The following is a 21,191-nucleotide window of genomic DNA, read 5'->3' on the forward strand; positions in this document are numbered from 1 at the left end:
CACGACCTAAAATGGTCCGATGGCCTAGGATTAACTTCCGTGATAGCTGTCGATATGTAAAATTTATAAACATTGTTGTGAGAACAATGGCAACACTTACTAACATAATTGTTTATGATAGTGTCAAGATAATTAATACTCGAGCGAAGTACACAAGTAAGACATGTATAATTTTATGTAGTACATCTATTTCGCTAGACCGATAATAATCTAAGAAATATCTGAAAACGGAACAAACTTTGAAACGAAAAACTAATCAAATAAAAGAAAACGGTTTGAAAACACATATATTATTGATAACCTATAAGTGATCCTATATATATTCTACTTTTTATTTATGTTTGTTTCAGAACTTTATGTTATCAAAGCAAACACAAAAAAGTAATGTACTCATCTTTTTTATATTGTTATTATGGGTATATTAGTGCATATTATTGCATTTTGCATACAATATACTCCCGAAAGTGATCCAAATACTGCTTCGGTCAAACGATAAAATAGACCCTTTTATCCATATTTTGAGAGCTTTTATTTAAAGTTTACTGCCTAGGCGTTGATTTGCAAGGATTCGAAATACTACATTGGCCATGGGAAATATCTTTTTCGGTTTTCTTAGACGCGGCCCTCTCTAACACCAAATCCTTCTACTTGTACCTAAGTAAACCTTTCTTGATTCAATTAAAGGGATTCTATACATACTACAACATGCGCAAGGGAAATCACTGGCTTAGACGTCTCTAGTGGTTCAATAAAGACTATTACGGTAATACTGTATAAAATAAGGTGTTATTGTAGAAATGAGTTGAAACGTTCGTCCGCCATTGTATATGATTCACTTACACGTCTTTACTTTGTGTGTTCTGTTTTACCATTAGCTTTATTTGTGCCATTAAGTCTAAATTATAACAATGTTTTCAACAGTGTCCTATTCGTTATTGTACTTGATAAGATTATGATAATTTGCGTAATGAGACTCAATATATAATTATACAGTTTGGGTACAGTGTCATCACTTCGCCACTGACAAGAAACAAGACGTCAGCATTTGAACTGGACGTATTTCGAACGATGTGCTGCAAGCACAATTGAAATAGTTTTTTCAATAATTTAATTAGAATCTTATTGATTAGGAACTGGCGGAGCCCGTTTTTAACCCAAAACCCTTTACTGAATATTAAATAACTGAGTTAGAATATAACATGTATTCCCATTGGCTAGTGTGTTCAGCTTACATGCATAGAACGTGTCAAATGGTGAATCTTAGCGCCTTTATAATTATGTCGCGTTGCTCAGTACGCAACCGTAGCTAAGCACAAATCATCGTTTTCTTACATTTACCAGTGATTTTCGAGAGGAAATTTTCTAAGGAGTCGCTTAGTTCGATTTGAGAGTAGCCTTTTTTTTTTAGCTCCATGTTAAAACACATTGTTGCCGTCTGAACAACCATCATCCAGGCGATACAGATCAAGTGCTTGATAAGGGTTTCATGGCTCGAAGACATTCGTTGCCCCAATATAGTTTTAAGTATGCCTTTATAGAAAATAATGTAGGATAACAAACAGACTGAGAAATATCATTTCAAACAGTTGTTGCAGCTTAAATATGAATTTAAAGGAGAATTGATCTGAACTACTTTAGGTGCTGGAGGCCCGATTTGTCCTATTTTGATTTGACCTGTACATGGAATATGTTGAGTTGTGTTTGCTTTATTGTTTATTTCATTTTCGATAGTATTTGCATCTATCTTTAAGACATAATGAAATTAAACAAATTGTGTTTGAAGTAGTACCAATCGAACATATTTTCGGTACGTTCTTCTCTTCTCTCGTTACGCTGTATCAAAGTTCATACCATAGTGACGTTGAACCAATCGTTTATCCAATCGTTACATTATAGCCATCGTTTATCTCCACGTTTCGTTGTACCATATATTATCCAATCGTTACGCTTTAGACATCGCTTTCCCATCGGTACGATATAGCCATCGTTTATCATGTCACCAGGCTGTGTCATCATTTATCCAGTCTTTATGATTTAGCCATCGTTAATCCAATCGTTACGCTGCAGACATCGATTATCCCGTCGTTACGCTGTAGGCATCGTTTATCCCATCATCACGTTGTAGACACCGTTCATCCGATCGCTACGCTGTAGCCAACGTTTATCACATCTTATATGTATCATCGTTCATCCCGTCGGTACGTTGATTATTCCGTCGCAAATCTGTGTTGCCATCGTTTATCCATTTCGTTACGTTGCAGCCATCGTTTATCCCGTCGTTACGTTACAGCCATCGTGTATCCCGTCGTAATGTTGCAGCCATTGTTGATCCCGTCGTTACGTTGCAGTCATCGTGTATCCCGTCGTTACTTTGCAGCCATCGTTTATCCCGTCGTTACGTTGTATTTAAGTTATTGGCTAATATTACTATACTGCCGTCACTGCCATAGTTGAACCAGCGATTTTCGCGCTGCTAACAACAGTGGTAATTGCAACGTACACTTTGCTGTAGGCATCGTTTATCCCATCATCACGTTGTAGACACCGTTCATCCGATCGCTACGCTGTAGCCAACGTTTATCACATATTATCTGTATCATCGTTTATCCCGTCGGTACGTTGATTATTCCGTCGCAAATCTGTGTTGCCATTGTTTATCCATTTCGTTACGTTGCAGCCATCGTTTATCCCGTCGTTACGTTGCAGCCATCGTGTATCCCGTCGTAACGATGCAGCCATCGTGTATCCCGTCGTTATGATGCAGCCATCGTTTATCCCGTCGTTACGATGCAGCCATCGTGTATCCCGTCGTTACGATGCAGCCATCGTGTATCCCGTCGTTACGATGCAGCCATCGTTTATCCCGTCGTTACGTTGCAGCCATCGTGTATCCCGTCGTAACGATGCAGCCATCGTGTATCCCGTCGTAACGATGCAGCCATCGTGTATCCCGTCGTTACGTTGCAGCCATCGTGTATCCCGTCGTAACGATGCAGCCATCGTGTATCCCGTCGTTACGATGCAGCCATCGTGTATCCCGTCGTTACGATGCAGCCATCGTTTATCCCGTCGTTACGATGCAGCCATCGTGTATCCCGTCGTTACGTTGCAGCCATCGTGTATCCCGTCGTAACGATGCAGCCATCGTTTATCCCGTCGTTACGTTGCAGCCATCGTGTATCCCGTCGTTACGTTGCAGCCATCGTGTATCCCGTCGTAACGATGCAGCCATCGTGTATCCCGTCATTACGATGCAGCCATCGTGTATCCCGTCGTTACGTTGCAGCCATCGTGTATCCCGTCGTAACGATGCAGCCATCGTTTAGCCCGTCGTTACGTTGCAGCCATCGTGTATCCCGTCGTTACGATGCAGCCATCGTTTAGCCCGTCGTTACGTTGCAGCCATCGTTTAGCCCGTCATTACTTTGCAGCCATCGTTTAGCCCGTCGTTACGTGCAGCCATCGTTTATCCCGTCGTCACGTTGCAGCCATCGTATATCCCGTCGTTACGTTGCAGCCATCGTGTTTCCCGTCGTAACGATGCAGCCATCGTGTATCCCGTCGTTACGTTGCAGCCATCATGTCTCCCGTCGTTACGTTGCAGCCATCGTGTATCCCGTCGTAACTTTGTATCCAATCGTTTATCCCGTCGTAACGTTGCAGCCATCGTGTATCCCATCGTTACGTTGCAGCCATCGTGTATCCCGTCGTGATGTTGCAGCCAACGTTGATCCTGTCGTTACGTTGCAGTCATCGTGTATCCCGTCGTTACTTTGCAGCCATCGTTTATCCCGTCGTAACGTTGCAGCCATCGTGTATCCCATCGTTACGTTGCAGCCATCGTATATTCCGTCGTAATGTTGCAGCCATCGTTGATCCCGTCGTTACGTTGCAGTCATCGTGTATCCCGTCGTTACTTTGCAGCCATCGTTTATCCCGTCGTTACGTTGTATTTAAGTTATTGGCTAATATTGCTATACTGCCGTCACTGCCATAGTTGAACCAGCGATTTTCGCGCTGCTAACAACAGTGGTAATTGCAACGTACACTTTGCAAGTTACTTATGAAGAGTTTACCAATGTGCTATCATGTCACAAAACAGCAGTGGACTGTTTCCAACTAAAATAATAGCAAACCGCAGCATATGATCATGTCGAAAAAACAACAACAACAAAACAGATTCCCATTTCTTTAAAACTAAAACACAGATTAAAAACATTTCGCAGAAATGAAATTGGCAATATTGCGTATAATGCGTTTATTTCACGCAAACCGGTGAAAGAGTGAAAAATATTAGTGATTGATAACTTGATCATTTCACTCTGGCTCGAGTGAAATGATAACCCTTGCTCATTCCACTCTATACAGACAACTCGGGACTATTTTTTCCATCTTTTATAATATTTGCTTCCCTTGACTTTGAAAAAATACATGTATGTCACAAGTACATGTTTGTTGTCTTTATTGCTGTACTATACACATTGACCGAATCTTATTAAATTGTCAAAATCAAATTATGCAATAGTTTTAATAAAACAAACATTTTTTTTGCGATTGATTGTAAAATTCTATTAAAAAAGAACAAGCTTACCAATTTATGTATGAACTTTTTCATGGAACATACTGTTACAATTAACCTGCTTGGTAGGTATCGGTTGAATATTTACTTGGCCACGTGCAATTTCCAGTTTACATTCATCAGTTCAACAATTCATTTTTCTTTTTAAAAACTTTCAAAGTCTGCGCTGCATCCCTCTCAGAAGCATCTTCGGGCACATCCTTGACATTTCCTCTGGGGTCTTCGTAAACACACGGGAACGTGGCATTCAATTTTAATAGCTATGAAATTAATTCGCTGTCTCAACAACAAAACATTCTTCGGCTGCACTGACTGAGCATGAATTCACCCCGAAAAAATACCGTAAGATCCAGAGTCTGAGAGCGACAGTGACAAGATACACACTACGAAAAACACTAAACAAAGACTTCCGTTGCTTTCACGAAAACACACTTGTAAAAGTCCATCATTGTTAATTTAAATCTGTTGAAATTGTTTTTGAATGTACAAAAATGTCACATACCCAAGTTTCATTGAATTGTATTTCTACGCGATAGATTGTTTTTATTTATTTCCGAAATGCTTTTGTTTAAATACTTGTTTTGTGCCTTAATAAATGTTAAAAATGATAGGTTTCGTTGATGGAAGTAGGGTTTTATCTAAAATAATTTCGATATCAACAACCATTTCCATAAAGTGTGGAATTATTTTTAGTTGACGGACTGTTCGCGCGAAGAGGAGGTAACTTTCACATAGCGATTATGCCGCAGTTACTTCCCTTCGCAAAGAGGCCTCAGAAATTTACCCTAGCGGGGAAATAAATTGAAAAAAACACACGATATATGCATAAAATAAAAAGAAAATTTGTTGAATTGTTTTTGTTGAATTCATACGCCACTCGTGAAAATATTATTTTTCTGTGACCACGAGTGAAATAAAATACGATCTTACACTTAATTCAACAAATATCCTCTATATCATATTAGTATGCTTTCATGGTAAGCGACAAGTTACTTGTCTTTGATACAATGATTATAATACAATGAAGCCTAAAGGGACACGTATGATATTGTTTAAAGGCGTCAGATAGAATCAAAGCCTGAGACACAACACCTTCTGTTTATATAATCCTATCGTTTCTTAATCAATACATAACATCAAAGGTAAACGATGTCTTGGATACTCCAACGAAAGTACTTGAACGTAGAAAATATCAACTACACACGCTTCTTTGGCTGCGCAACACCTTTCAGAACAAGGGGTCCTTTTTCATGAAGAAGCATCGCAGGCCAAACCACGTACTCTATGGTGTCTCCACTCGCTGTGTATTGCCTGTACAACAATGCATCAAAACGCAAATCGGGTTTGGTTGTACTGTCAAAAACCATTGGAGGAGTTTGAACCACCATCATCCAGCAGATGAAGAGGGACTTCTTAATGAAAGGTTTAAGTGATTTAATGCATTCCTTGTCCCATCTGTCTCGTAAATATGCCTGTAAGATAGAATGTTTGATAGAAAATTGGGTTAGATATTTTTTTCTTTTCTTTTCTTTATAACATCAAAAATGAAACACAACAACAGCAGCAATAACAACACACTCCTGAAATGTGACCTTTCCGTAAAACGCTTGTAAAAAGTGGTTTAAATTTTTGTTTAATCAATATCAAACGTTTTTGAAATAGTGACGTCTTATTTCCTTATCCTGTTTTAAGTCACGCTTTTTATGATATGACTATATCTTTACACATTATCAGATACACAAAAACAGTGCAATATTATGTCTTTTAAGTTATTATTGAAAATGAAATTTAATCGGATTGTTTCCATCTTCATATCTTTTAGCTATCAAACATAATGCACAAATAAAAAAGGTATTTACATGTTGCACGACAGGAACCATTGAGACGGCGACACCTTTCCGCATTTTAATCAATTCTTGTCCCATGTGTGTAGGTGGAACCAACTGTGTTATAAAACAAAACAAAAACAAAACGTCAATATCTTGTATTTAATAAAAGCAAGTGTTTAAAACATTATACCGTCATTATGGAGCTGAGTGGTTCTGCGAAACGCTCTTATTCTTTTTTATTCTTGAGTGTGTCTCGATTAACGAATGTCAATTAATGAATTACATAATTTATTTTCAAGATTGTACTCTAAATCTTTTAGAATTTACAATGTTAATTTATTGACATCTTAAATTATGTCCAATGCTTACTTGGCAAATTCATAAGTACATTATAACGTTATTCAAGTTACCAACTCCTTTAATGAACAATGTCCTGTATATCGCCTTTCCCTACCGTTTGCCTGTTCCAGTCCGTCTGTGCTTCCTTGCGTTGTTTAGGTTTCCAGTGTCTCTCGATGAAATGATCCTCAAGTGCAAGCAGTGGATTTGTTACACGACCAAGTGGCTAGATTTCCAAAACAATCAACAATAAGTAGTAATATTGTTGAACTATATACTTTATCTTAAACTAAATGTATTGTAATTTTGGTTTGCACAATAATATATATGTAAACAGGTATTGATACATAGTCGGATACCCACGTGAGACTTCTTCCGTTACTCTCCATGTGAATGGATTGTTACGGTCATTTGTAAGTGTCCGACGCTTAGATTGCTGCTATACTTACAGACTGTGGAAGTGTAAGACTATGCCATCGCTGAAAGAAAGAATTTTTTGGTAATCACCAGAACATACATGCATTACAAACATTCATAAACGTTAATATACTGTTTCTTTAGTTCATCGTTAAACTACTTTTCAGTATCAAACTTTTTGTTTTATATATCAACAATGTCAACTTTTCCAACAGCAGAGATTAAATTTGGTTGTCAATGATTATTCTTACTCTTGTTATGTCTTCAAACAACTCCTCTGCGACCGCTTCCATCTTGGCAACCAACTCGTTTGAATTTCTCACACAAAACGTGTAGGCGCTCTTAAAATAAAGAATGTATATACTAATAGAAATACTAAATAAGTGTGGGATAACTTACCCATAAAACTCGTTTAAACCCCAAATGACCCCATTTTAATCAGGTTTTCGTTAATTGGCTGGCTACTTGGCTTTTCCTCAATGTTCCATTGTATTTAGCATCCAAAATGACGTCACGAGGTATCAAACACTTGGCAATTGCCTAAACAATCATCTACAAGGTACTTGGAAATAAATAAAGATAAGTCAATAATCAAGTACATAGCCCACTTTATTCCTTGCATGTACATATACGATGTATACAGTACAAAGGACCAACATGATTCGACTGATTACATTTGTTTAAAACCGAAATAACTATATGTTATTCTTACATCCAATGTTTTACGCAGAGCCTTGATTGCTTCCTCATCTTTGTAGCCGCCACCTTTTGTCAGACCCTCAAACGCATCCGTCCACTCGTTGTCATACAGCTCACTGTACATCTCGCCAAGCTTCGTCGGCCGGTTCCGATCGCTCAGGTCAGCTATGTTCGGGTTGTCTTTTGTCAGCTTATCACCTGCCAATTTGCTTAGCCTATATCGACAAGTAGTTACACCTTTCAATAACATAACACACACAAAACATATTCAATTGTACCCCGGCGGCATTTTTCAAACAGAAAGGAAGAGAAAAATAACTACTCTTAAAAAAAAAATGTACGGACATCACTTATTCAAGTAGAACTAGCTGGCTATACTCAATACAAACAACGATGGTATCATTTACCGCATCCTTAATTGGTCGTTCTCTGCCTGGAGATCCCGAATGTTCGCTCTGTGTGTGTGCGCTTGTTCATCCAGGCGTTTCCTTACGTCTTGTTGTAATGTTTGAATTATAGTATATTGGGATTCCAGTTCATCACTCAGTCTTGCATTTTCTTGCCGAAGTCCTTCTTCAGTCTGTTTGAGCTGCTGCTTTGTCTTGTTTTTATTGTCAATGGGACTTGCGTTTACTTGTTTCTCATTTACGTCTGAAATATTTTGTTTTGAAATATCCTCCTTAAGACGTTTAATACTGTTCCTCATTTTATCTCTGTCTGCTTTAAGAAACTCAATTTGCGCAATCAAATACCTTGGATTCACGTTTTCTTCTCGATCTTGACTAGAACAAGCTCCATCTTCGCTAAGTGTTCTTTTAAAAGATGAGGTCGGATTCCATGGCCCTATTTCATGTTTCAATTTAACATGTTCGCTTGAATGCAAGCCAGCCTCGCCTGTCTTAACCTCCTGTATAATAAAATCATTATACATCGAATTAACAGTGCTTGCGATAAAGTTATAATCAATACAGGTATGCAGTAAACTATATAATCACATTCCAAATACGTTTAATTAACTTCTCGAAACGTGTTACATTTGCAGCAAAATACACACATATGACCATAAGTCTCATTGTTTGACTTCTCGCCTCTAGTACAGTTTTTCTTTAGATGGCTTTTAATTTCAACGTTATTTGATTAAATTACATCCGAAATTATTAAATACTCCATAAACACGCAAGCCAGGCAGGTCAAGTTCTTTAGTCATATTCAGTTCAGCGTTCATTTATCTAAAAAGTTTTTATAAGATCCAACAGAAATACTACACCCATAGCTAAAAAGTTAACTATCCTGCTGAAAACAGCGGCAACAACAACAACAACAACAACAACATAACGATATCAGTACTGCTATTGCTATAAATAGCACTCGTCTAAACAATCTCATAATCACTCTCTTATCGCGTATGAGTTGAGGTTGGGGTTTCTTATGGCGTTTGATATACCTTCAACTTTGTTACGGCCATGTATATTGTTTGTTTGTAACGGAACGTCATTTAATTTGAATAAATGACATTTTCAATTTCCATCCTGGTTTGTCAGTTACTCTAAACAACTGAACTCAACTCATACTTTTAAGAGAGTACTCATAAAATTTAATTTATTGCCTCAGAAATAAACTTATTTATGATACTTTCAAGGGATATAACTCATTATGCAGTAAATTATGAGTACCGAGTTTCCGATTTTATAGTATTATTTAACCGTCTCATCTCGCTAATCTCACAAAGTAATAATTTCACAGATAATTTATAATAGCCCGGATTACGCAGTAATTTTACAAGCTTTTATTCCCACCCTACCTCACCTAATATATAGGCCAGTGCGTTTTTGCCGTATTATACCTAAGAAGGTTCTTTAAATGTTCGCTTATAAGCCATGCCTGTTTGTGTTCATATTATTTTTATTCCTTTTTATGTTGTATATATTTTATTGTTCACACTATCAGTCATGCTTTTCTACTTTTGGTATACTGTTGTCTTTCCTTTGCTATACAGTTATATTATCATCTGTCTTACATAATGCATTTTGTATTATTTGATATGTGCTATTGGAGGGCGTTTAATTTACCTCCAACTTTGTTTCGGCCATGTATATTGTTCGTTTGTAACGATTTACGTAATTTAATTTGAATAAATGACATTTGTCAATTTCCATCCTGGTTTGTCAGTTACTCGAAACAAATTAACTCAACTCATACTTTTAAGAGAGTACTCATAAATATTCTTTATTCAACATGTTTGATTTGAAAAAACCTCCATATATTCCCAACATCCTTGCGAATCCCTCTTTTACATTTCCTTACCTGTAACCACAAATAGAAGTTGTTTGATGGAGATAAAAAGCTGTATCACATGCCAATAAAAAAGTATATTCTCTGTCCTCTGAATGAATTTGGTGAGGAAAAATCCTATTTACTTTTTGTTCTATTTTTCAGCCTAAATAGAAATACATATTTCCCACACAAGATCTAATGTCCTGATGTTCGGAGTCTTAAATTTTTAACTGTTAGAACCCGTTTTCTTTAAGAATTTAAATGTGCGCTTAATTCATATCCAATCTTTGTAATCCGCTTATGTATTTATCAAGTGTATACCTCTGTTTATTCCAGCTACGGTATTGATCTAGTATACAACTCTTTGTAACCAGCTTATGTATTTATCTAGTGTATAACTCTGTTTATTCCAGTTACGGTATTGGTCCAGTGAACAACTTAGTTTATTCGACCTGATGCATTGGTCAAGAGCACAAGCCTTTGTGGCCAGCTACTGCATTGATCTGCCGTGCGACTTCATATATTTCAGCGCTACTGTAATGATATCGATCTAGACTAAGTGTACAATTTAATGTATTTCAGCTACTTCGTTTTTCAGTGTACAACTCTTTTTTTCCAGCTACTGCATTGATCTAATGAAGAACTATTTTTATTACAATTACTGCATTGATCTAGTGTACAATTATTTTTATATACAGTCACTGTAATTTTGTAGTGCACAGCTCTTTTTATTCCAGCTAATTCTTTTATCTAGTTTTATTTTTTTATGAGAGCAACTGCATTGATCTAGTGAACGATTATTTGTATTATAGCTACTCTACTGACCTGGTGCACAGCCATTCTTACTCCATTTATTGTCTTAAAATAGTGTTTAACTGAGGGTTTTTTCCAGGTACTGAATCGATCTAGTGCAAAACTCTTTTTATCGAAGCTACAGCATTCGATTAAGGAAAATACACATGAAGAGCCAAGTATGAGAGTATTACAATGTATTTACATTCGCTTAGTAAATGATTAATAAAGCTAATAATTACCGGTTTTTGAAATCTTATACACTAATATAGTCGTCATTCATCCATTACATTATTTTCCTTGTTACATGATATTGATAACAGCACACATATAGAGAACATTCACAATTTGTTAATTAAATGTAAGCTTTGAGAATTCAAACAATTTTGAGTTGGGTAGAAAATGCCGCTTATACCTACATTGCTCATATAATCATTTATCTTCCTTGCAGTGTTGGTCATCCGACGATATAAGTCACCTTCACATATGTTAGTCCCTTCGCCACCTTGGTTTTTCTTAATACTCTTAATCGTTTGCGACCAGTCGTTTACTTCTTTTTCAACTTCTTTTAGAGTTTCGTCTTCGACCTTTGAGGTTTCACCTCGGCCGCCTTTTGACTTGTTATTTCCCATTATCGAGATTACTCTGCTTACATACCGTGCAAGCGTAAAACGAGTTTATTTTTGTTTTTGAAATCGAAAGTTGCCAATAGGAAATACACTCATGTGATGTAAATATTATATAATAAATCCTTCTTTTAAACCAATCATGATCAATTCACAGGCTGCAAAAAAAGATAGTGGTGAAATGCAAGCAAAACTCTGACTTGAGTTATAAATCTCACAACTTAAAATAGAATCACGGCCTTGAATATTAACTTCCGTGCCGATAAATGACGTACATGGAGTTTCCTCGTTGATTAATAAAGTAAATAACTATGTATGGTAGTGTCGTGATAATCAATATTTTGCTGCAAAGCACAAGTTAGAAATGTTAAAGTACCTCTAATCTGCTACGCCAAAATTTATGTAGACTAAGCGATATCTGAAAACGAAAAATAAACGGAAATTTGATATACACAGTAACTAAATATATCAGGAAGTAGCTTGAAAACAAAGCATACTGTTTTTTGTAAATCTATAAATAAGCATATAGATTCCACTCTAAATTTATTTGTGTATCAGAACTTCATATGCAGGAAGTAAAAAACAAAACAAATAAGTAATGGACTCATTTTAGTATTACTTTGTTTAAAAACAAGAACAGTGGTGCTTTTTATTTGATATCTGCCCCAAATAAAGAATGTTGCGAGTGAAACAACGATTAGGAACTGGCGGAGCCCGTCCTTTCTTAACCCATAACCCTTTACTGAATATTAAATAACCGAGTTATAATATAACATGTTTTCCCATTGGCTAGTGTATTCAGCTTACATGCATAAAACGAGTCACATGATGAATCTTAGCGCCTTTAGATTTATGTCGCGTTGCTCAGTACGCAACCGTAGCTAAGCACAAATCATCGTTTTCTTACATTGACTAGTGATTTTCGAGAGGAAAGTTTCTAAGGAGAGCAAAGTCGCTTCGTTCGATTTGATAAACATACCTAGTTCTTTTTATATAGTATGTATGCACTGTAATGTTTTGTGCTGTTCTTCCATGTTTCTTGTTTGTGATTTTTTATTTTTGTGTACCCAGTGCCATAAAACCGGGTTTATGCTTAAGTTTTTGCTACTGAGCTTGTTTCTGCAGTTTTTTTACATAAGTATTAATCATAATTTGATAATTGCAATAGATTTGCAAGAAATATAGAATTCATGCAAGTCCAAGAACATGCACAAATCTTTCATTTATGACTGAAATTGTCAAAAACCGATTTAAATGCATTTCTTTTTTCTCCCCCTCAGATAATACGTTTATGTGTGCAACGTTTTAGAGGATCTAGTAACTTTGAATCGTTTAAATAAAAATACTACATTAGAAATGGACAACATGCCCAGGAAATGTGTACTGTCTGTAACAAATGACAAGCCGCGTCGAGAGTAGCCTCTTTTTAAGTTCCTTTTTTAAAACACATCGATGGCGCCTGAACCACCATGATCCAGGCGATACAGATTAAGCGCTTCATAAAGGGTTTCATGGCTCGAAAACATTCGTTGCCCCAATATAGTTTTAGGTATGCCTTTATAGAAAATAATGTAGGATAACAAACAGACTCAGAAACATCATTCAAACCGATTGTTGCAGCTGAAATATTTCATTTGAAAGAGAATTGATCAAGACCACATTAGGTGCTGGAGGTCCGATTTGCTCTATTTTGATTGACCTGTACATGGAATCTGTTGAGTTGTGTTTGCTTTATTGTATTTCATTTTTGATAGTATTTGCATTTATGATTTAGCCATCGTTAATCCAATCGTTACGCTGTATGTATCGATTATCCCGTCGTTACGCTGTAGGCATCGTTTATCCCATCATCACGTTGTAGACACCGTTCATCCGATCGCTACGCTGTAGCCAACGTTTATCACATCTGTACGCTATATCATCTTTTATCTCGTCGGTACGTTGATTATTCCGTCGTAAATCTGTGTTGCCATTGTTTATCCATTTCGTTGCGTTGCAGCCATCGTGTATCCCGTCGTTACACTGTAGCCATCGTTTGTCCCGTCGTTACGTTGCAGCCATCGTGTATCCCGTCGTTACGCTGCAGCCATCGTTTATCCCATCTTTACGTTGCAGCCATCGTATATCCCATCATAACGTTGCAGCCATCGTTTATCCCATCGTTACGCTGTTGCCATCGTTTATCCCATCGTTACGTTTCAGCCATCGTTTATCCCGTCGTAACGTTGCAGCCATCGTTTATCCCGTCGTTACGTTGCAGCCATCGTTTATCTCGTCGTTACGTTGCAGCCATCGTGTATCCCGTCGATACGCTGTAGCCATCGTTTATCCCGTCGATAAGTTGCAGCCATCGTTTATCCCGTCGTATCGTTGCAGCCATCGTTTATCCCGTCGTTACATTGAAGCCATCGTGTACCCCGTCGTAACGTTGTAGCCATCTTTTATATTGTCATTTATTTAAGTTATTGCCTATTATTGCTATACTGCCGGCACTGCCAAAGTTGAACCAGCAATTTTCGCGCTGATGACAACATTGGTAATTGCAACGTACACTTTGCAAGTTACTAATGAAAGAGTTACCAATGTGCTATCATGTCACAAAACAGCAGTAGACGATTGGTCCTGGACTGTTTCAAACTAAAAAACAGCAAACCGCAGCATATCACCATGCCGACCAAACAACAACAACAACAACAAAACAGATTCCCATCCATTTAAAACTAAAACAGAGATTAAAAACATTTCGCAGAAATGAAAATTGGCAATATTGCGTACGTATGCATATCATATAATTATGCTTTCATGGTTAGCGACAAGTTACTTGTCTTTGATACAATGATTATAATACAATGAAGCCTACAGGCACACGTATGATATTGTTTAAAGGCGTCAGATAGAATCAAAGCCTGAGAGACACTCAATGAGTGACACATTACGCAATAATAAAACACAACATTTACTGTTTATGTTATCCTGTCGTTTCTTAATCAATACATAGCAACAAAGGTGAACGATGTCTTGGATACTCCAACGACACTTTGAAAGTACGTAGAAAATATCAACTACACACGCTTCTTTGGCTGCGCAACACCTTTCAGAACAAGGGGTCCTTTTTCATGAAGAAACATCGCAGGCCAAACCACGTACTCTATGGTGTCTCCACTCGCTGTGTATTGTCTGTACAACAATGAGTCAAAACGCGAATCGGGTTTGGTTGTACTGTCAAAAACCATTGGAGGAGTTTGGACAACCATCATCCAGCAGATGAAGAGAGATTTCTTAATGAAAGGTTTCAGTGATTCAATGCATTCCTTGTCCCATCTGTGTCGTAAATATGCCTGTAAATTAGAATGTTTGATAGAAACTTGTGTTAGATACTTTATATTTTACTTTCTTTATAACATCAATAAAAGAAAAACAACAGCAACACACTCCTAAAATGTGACCTTTCCGTAAAACGCTCGTACAGAGTGATTTAAATAGCATATTTGTTTTATCAATATTAAACGTTTTTGAAATGGAGACGACTAATTTCCTTATTCTTTTTAAGTCAAACTTTTTATGATGTGACTATATCTTTACACATTATCAGAGACACAGAAACAGTGCAATATTATTTCTTTTAAGTTCATATTACAAATGGAATTCGAACGGATTGTTTCCAACTTCAAATCTTTTAGCGATCAAACTTAATGCCAAGATGAAAAAAGCCATTAACTTGTTGCACAACAGGAACCATTGAGACGGCGACATCTTTCCGCATTTTAATCAATTCTTGTCCCATGTGTGTAGGTGGAACAAACTGTGTTATAAAACAAAACAAAAACAAAACGTCAATATCTTGTATTTAATAAAAGCAAGTGTTTAAAACATTATGCCGTTATTATTGAGTTGAGTGGTTCTGCGAAATGTCCTTATTATTTTTAGTTCTTGAGTGTGTCTCGATTAACCAATGTCGATTAATGAATTACATAATTCATTTTTAAGATTGTACTCTAAATCGTTTTGCATTCACAATGTTAATTTATTGACAACCTTAGAGTATGTTCAATGCATTACTTGGCAAATTCATCAGTACATTATTACGTTATTCAAGTTACCAACTCTTTTAATGAACAATGTCCTGTATAACGCCTTTCCCTACCGTTTTATTGTTCCAGTCCTTCTTTGCTTCCTTGCGTTGTTTAGGTTTCCAGTGTCTCTCGATGAAATGATCCTCAAATGCAAGCAGTGGATTTGTTACACGACCAAGTGGCTAAATTTCCAAATCAATCAACAATAAGTAGTAATATTGCTGAACTATATACTTTATCTTAAACTAAATGTATTGTAATTTTGGTTTGCACAATAAAATATATGTAAACAGGTATTGATACATAGTCGGATATCCACGTGAGACTTCTTCCGTTACTCTCCATGTGAATGGATTGTTACGGTCATTTGTAAGTGTCCGACGCTTAGATTGCTTCTATACTTACAGATTGTGGAAGTGTAAGACTATGCTCTCGCTGAAAGAAAGAATTCTTTGGTAATCACCAGAACATACGTGCATTACAATCATTCGTAAACGTTAATATATTGTCTCTTTAGTTAATCGTTAAACTAATTTTCAATATCAAACTTTTTGTTTTATATATCAACAATGTTAACTTTAACAACAACAACAGAGACTAGAATTGGTTATCAATGATTATTTTTACTCTTCTTATGTCTTTAAACAACTCCTCTGCGACCGCTTTCATTTTGGTAACCAACTCGTTGGAATTTCTCACACAAAACGTGTAGGAGCTCTTAAAATAAAGGATGTACATAATTAAAGAAATTATAAATAGTTGTAAGGTTGCATACCCATATAACTCGTTTAAACCCCATATTAAACCATGTTTCGTAAGTGTTCTGAGGCAATAACTCAAACATGAATTCTGTTGTTTTGTAGGTTGTCTGTATCTCATTTAGTGCATGCAATGCCCTAGCCTTTGGATTTTAATCAGATCAGGTTTTCATTAATTGTCAGGCTACTTGGCTTGTCCCTGACGTTTCCATTGTATTATTTAATCTAATTTTACATACAAATTTGATGTCATGAGGTATTAAACACCTGACAATTGGACACACAATTGTTTGCAAGATACTTGGAAATAAATTAAGAGAAGTCAATAGTCTGGTAAATACCCCACTGTATTCTTTGCATGTACATGCACGATGTATACAGTAAAAAGGACCAAAATGAATCGACTGATTGCATTTGTTTTAAACTCAAAATAACTGTATTTTATTCTTACATCCAATGTTTTACGCAGAGCTTTAATTGCTTCATCATCTTTGTAGCCGCCACCTTTTGTCAGACCTTCAAACGCATCCGTCCACTCGTTGTCATACAGCTCACTGTAAATCTCGCCAAGCTTCGTCGGCCGGTTCCTATCGCTCAGGTCAGCTATGTTCGGGTTGTCTTTTGTCAGCTTATCACATGCCAATTTGCTTAAACTACAGAGAAATGTTGTTACACCTTTCAATAACATAACCCACACATATTATATCAAAATGTACTCCGGTGAAATTTGTCAAACAGACAGGCAGAGAAAAAATACATGTATGAATAAAATTGTACGGACATGATCAAGTATTCAAGTTGAAGTAGCTGGCTATACATGATACACATAACGATGGTATCTTTTACCGTATCTTTAATTGGTCGTTCTCTGCATCGAGATCCTGAATGTTCTCACTCTTTCTTGAAATTTCCTCCTGCAGACGTTCAATATATTTCTTCATTTTTTCTCTGTCTGCTTTAAGGAACCCAATTTGCGCAACCAAATCACTTGGATTAATGTTTACTTCTCGGTCTTGACCAGAGAAAGTTCCATCTTCGTTTTGTGTTCGTTTACTAGATGAGGTCGGATTCATTGACCCATTTACATTTACGTTTGAATGCAAGCCAGCTTGGCCTGTCTGATCTTCCTGTAACACAGATAACATACATGAGGATTAGCAGTGTAGGTAAACTTTTGATAACTTATACATATATGCTTCATGTATGAAACTGTTTAATAACAGTCCGAACATTTCTAGACTTGAATACTGCATAGAAGTACTAGTTCATAACCAACTTAATTAAAACGAATCACAGAACGTTTTGCAGCGAAACGTACACATTATAATAGTTGACTGATGTCTTACATTATGTACAGTGTGTTTACTTTTGATCTCTTTTAATTTAACAATCTGATAAACATCCAGTCCGAAATTATCAAACGGTCACATAAGGCGCGCAAGATCCAGTCCTACGGTCAGATTGAGTTCAGCATTCATGTATATGAAAGTATGAAAGTTTGTTACCACATAAGAAGGTCCATCTACTTCTGCAAATAGCTAGATAGTTCACTAGAATGTTTATATTTACAAGTTGAATGAAAAACAACAATAACATAACGATGGCATAACTGATATTGCTATAAATAGCAAAATTGGAACGATAGAAAAATCTCAATGCACGTCATGACGACAAAGGGCCATCCAAATAGGTACAATTTAGCAATAAATATTTGTGTTCAACTGATTGCTTCAGAAGATAGCATTTATACATTCGAACTGTGCCATCAACAGTATATCTCTAACAGCAAATTTGTGCAGATGTTTTTGTTGCAATTGAAATAAATGCCATGGAAATTCGCCTTTGTTGAAACATAAACATTTACGGTGAATTTTTAATGGTACATATCCATTTTACCAACATTACACGCCATTTCTTACTTCATTATCAAGTGTACATTTTGCTCAACTCATTCTGCCAATAGATATTGTGAATCACTGTTGTGTTTATATTGTTCAACTATAGTTGTTGTGATGGAACAAAGGTACACAAACTTAACAGTTTTTACACATTACAACTGAATACTTTATTCATACTTTTAAGGATGCCTTTTTAGAACCATATACGTTGAAAATTTAACAAAGAAATTTGATATTCAATGTCATCTCCATGAAATAGTGTTTTACCTTTTTCATTAGAACAACATTAATGCTCACATAATTGATTTTGATTTGGAACAAAACAAATTACCTTATCAATCAACTCATGTACAATATTGTTTATTAGTATGTTCTGCATTCAAGCTTATGTCATTTTCATATCAATTTCACTACTTCAACATATATTTATTTCCATTTCCTAACTGAAGTAATAACCTATATGTTACATATTATAGTGTAAAAGTTTCCTTGTTTGTTTGAGTAGATAACCACCGTTTGCTTACTGAAAATATGCAAAAACATATACAGTTTATATAAATTCATTTAAAATCCAAAATCTTACGAATCTTTCAAATCATTACATTTTACCATTGGAAACATTGCATCTACTTAGTTCTGTGTAAATATCATTTCTAGTAAATACTAGTATGGCATCATGTTATTGCCAAATGTTCAAAATCATTGTATTTTGTCTTTCAGTATTAGTAAGCCGACTTCAACAAAAGTGCCACCGATGAAATTGACCATTTACCCTTAATAGATATTTAAATAATGATGACCTTACCCATCAATAAAAAAGCAATAGTCATAATGGAAGTCTAAGTTTATTTCCTTGAACAGATATGAATGCTTGTCGAATTATATTGATAACTTACCATTCCCTTTCGCAAGTATGTATCGATTCATTTCCGTCATGTGTCATAATATAGAAAAATGGATAGTTCATATTTAATTTAAGGACAATCTACAAAACTATCAAGATATGTAAACTAAAAAAATGATTACAAAACTCTTTCCTGTTTTTTTACCATATAAACTATTTCGACTGAAATACCCTTAATCACAATATCTAATCCTGATTTAGTGCCCATCTTTCAGAGCCACCGTTCGTCAGCAAATTCAGTGCTTTGATTATTCCAGCTTCTGTATTAATATTGTGTACAACTCTTTATTCCAGCTACTGTATTAATCTAGTGTACAACTCTATATTCCAGTACTGCTTGTGTTGTTACTCAATCTTGTTTGCGCATGTATGTTTTTTTCTTCTTAAGATTTCCATTTTATGCTTTATATTATGATATAATTACTATTCATGCGTATTCCGCCAATCAAATATGCATAATACTGGATTAAATATCTCTTGTTAAAATCTCATGAACTAATAGTCGCCATTAGCCCATAACCGTATTTTCCTTGTTACAAAATATCATTTACAATATGTAGATAGAGAGAAATCACAAGTTGTTAGATAATTGCAAGTTGTGAGTAGCTGAGTATGCAAACACACACTTTCAGTTGACTTGACTTAAGTAGAAATGACACTTACATCTACATTGCTTATATAATAAGAAATCTTTTTTGCAGTGGTGTTCATCCGATGGATTAAGTCACGTTCATCCATCTTTGCCCCTTCTCCACCTTGGTTTCCCTTAATTCTCTGAATCGTTCGCGACCATTCCGTTACTTCTTTTTCAACTTCTTTAAGAGTTTCGTCCTCGATTTTACACGTTGCATCTCGGCCGCCTTTTGACTTGCTATTTCCCATTAGTAGAGCTAATTCTTCTGACAAACTGTACTAGTATAAAACGAGTGTAGTTTTGCTTTCAAAATCGAAATCAAAAGTTGCAGAAAGGTAAGACACTTATGTGACGTTTAATTTATCATAAATTTATTATCTTGGTTAAACTGCTTTGAAATAATTTCCTGAACAAAATAATACAGATTTAACGCAGGTATGATTCTAACTTGAATCATGAATCTCACGACATAACATAGACATATGGCCTTAAATTTACTTCCGTGATAGCTGTCGATAAATGAAATAAATTATATTGAGTACATTGTTGCGAGAATAATCTACTACGTAACTGTATATGTCGTGATCAATGATACTCGACTGCAGTGCATAAATTATAAATATAAAACTGCTTCTATTCTGTTATTTATGTACTCTAAGAGATATCTGAAAACGAAACATTATCGGAATTGTAATATACACAGTGAAAAAGTAAACAGCTTGAACACATAGCATACTATTTTTTTTAGATCTATAAATAATCATATAGATTTTTCGCTTCATTAATTTGTGTATCAAAACTTCAATTAAACAAAGCGAAAGGCTAAAGTAGTGTGTTACAGATAATTAGTCATAGCTCACGAACCTATTACACTTCTTTCAGTTTTTTGTTTAACCACTCTCTTCCTTCGTGCGATCAATATTAATTTATAGTATATTTGATTTGGACATAATTATTTTATAAAAATTGTTTTTCTTGTCTGAACATTTGCGTCAAAAAATCAAGATAGAATTATACAGAACGAGTACTTTTGGCACTGACAAGAAATAGACATTAATATTTGAATATTCCAAATGATGCGTTGCCTGAACGATTTAACTAATATAGTGTAGATATCATAAAATCTTGCTCATAATAGAAAATCAGATCTTGCTCTTTCGTAACCAAAAGCTAAATATCTTCTAACGCTCTTAGAATACACCATCTATTTTCATCGGCTCGTGCTACGGCGCGCATGGATCGAACGTATGAAATCTGATATTTTAGCCTCTATTCGATTATGTCGCATTGCATCCATAGAAGGCGTCCTGGCATTGGACTAACCGAAACGTCCAGTAAGTTCGATAAATTAGGTTAGAATTAGAGTATG

At 35.8% G+C, this 21,191-nt stretch overlaps 2 protein-coding genes across 3 annotated transcripts; both read right to left on the bottom strand.

The window, feature by feature from the left end:
• Positions 1 to 4,176: 4,176 nt before the first annotated feature.
• LOC128229321 (uncharacterized) lies at positions 4,177 to 11,976 on the bottom strand. Its single transcript, XM_052941183.1, has 9 exons — positions 11,932 to 11,976; positions 11,349 to 11,713; positions 8,271 to 8,770; positions 7,877 to 8,078; positions 7,416 to 7,505; positions 7,197 to 7,226; positions 6,863 to 6,973; positions 6,439 to 6,522; positions 4,177 to 6,051 (listed from the first exon to the last, which is right to left on the bottom strand). Exons 2-9 carry the CDS (start codon positions 11,559 to 11,561, stop codon positions 5,776 to 5,778), a joined length of 1,506 nt encoding a protein of 501 aa, XP_052797143.1. The 5' UTR covers positions 11,562 to 11,713; positions 11,932 to 11,976; the 3' UTR covers positions 4,177 to 5,775.
• A 2,278-nt stretch (positions 11,977 to 14,254) lies between these two features.
• Positions 14,255 to 20,434, bottom strand: LOC128229326 (uncharacterized). Of its 2 annotated transcripts, none has more exons than XM_052941194.1 (8): positions 19,852 to 20,434; positions 17,233 to 17,513; positions 16,838 to 17,039; positions 16,256 to 16,345; positions 16,034 to 16,063; positions 15,700 to 15,771; positions 15,274 to 15,357; positions 14,255 to 14,893 (listed from the first exon to the last, which is right to left on the bottom strand). In XM_052941194.1, exons 1-8 carry the CDS (start codon positions 20,068 to 20,070, stop codon positions 14,618 to 14,620), a joined length of 1,254 nt encoding a protein of 417 aa, XP_052797154.1. In that variant the 5' UTR covers positions 20,071 to 20,434; the 3' UTR covers positions 14,255 to 14,617. The 2 variants fall into 2 exon arrangements, with proteins under 2 accessions (XP_052797154.1, XP_052797153.1); XM_052941193.1 differs by having other exon boundaries at positions 15,700 to 15,810; positions 19,852 to 20,433.
• Between the last annotated feature and the right edge of the window lie 757 nt (positions 20,435 to 21,191).

Source organism: Mya arenaria, chromosome 3 (assembly GCF_026914265.1).
Source record: "Mya arenaria isolate MELC-2E11 chromosome 3, ASM2691426v1".
In the NCBI taxonomy this organism is placed as follows: domain Eukaryota; kingdom Metazoa; phylum Mollusca; class Bivalvia; order Myida; family Myidae; genus Mya; species Mya arenaria.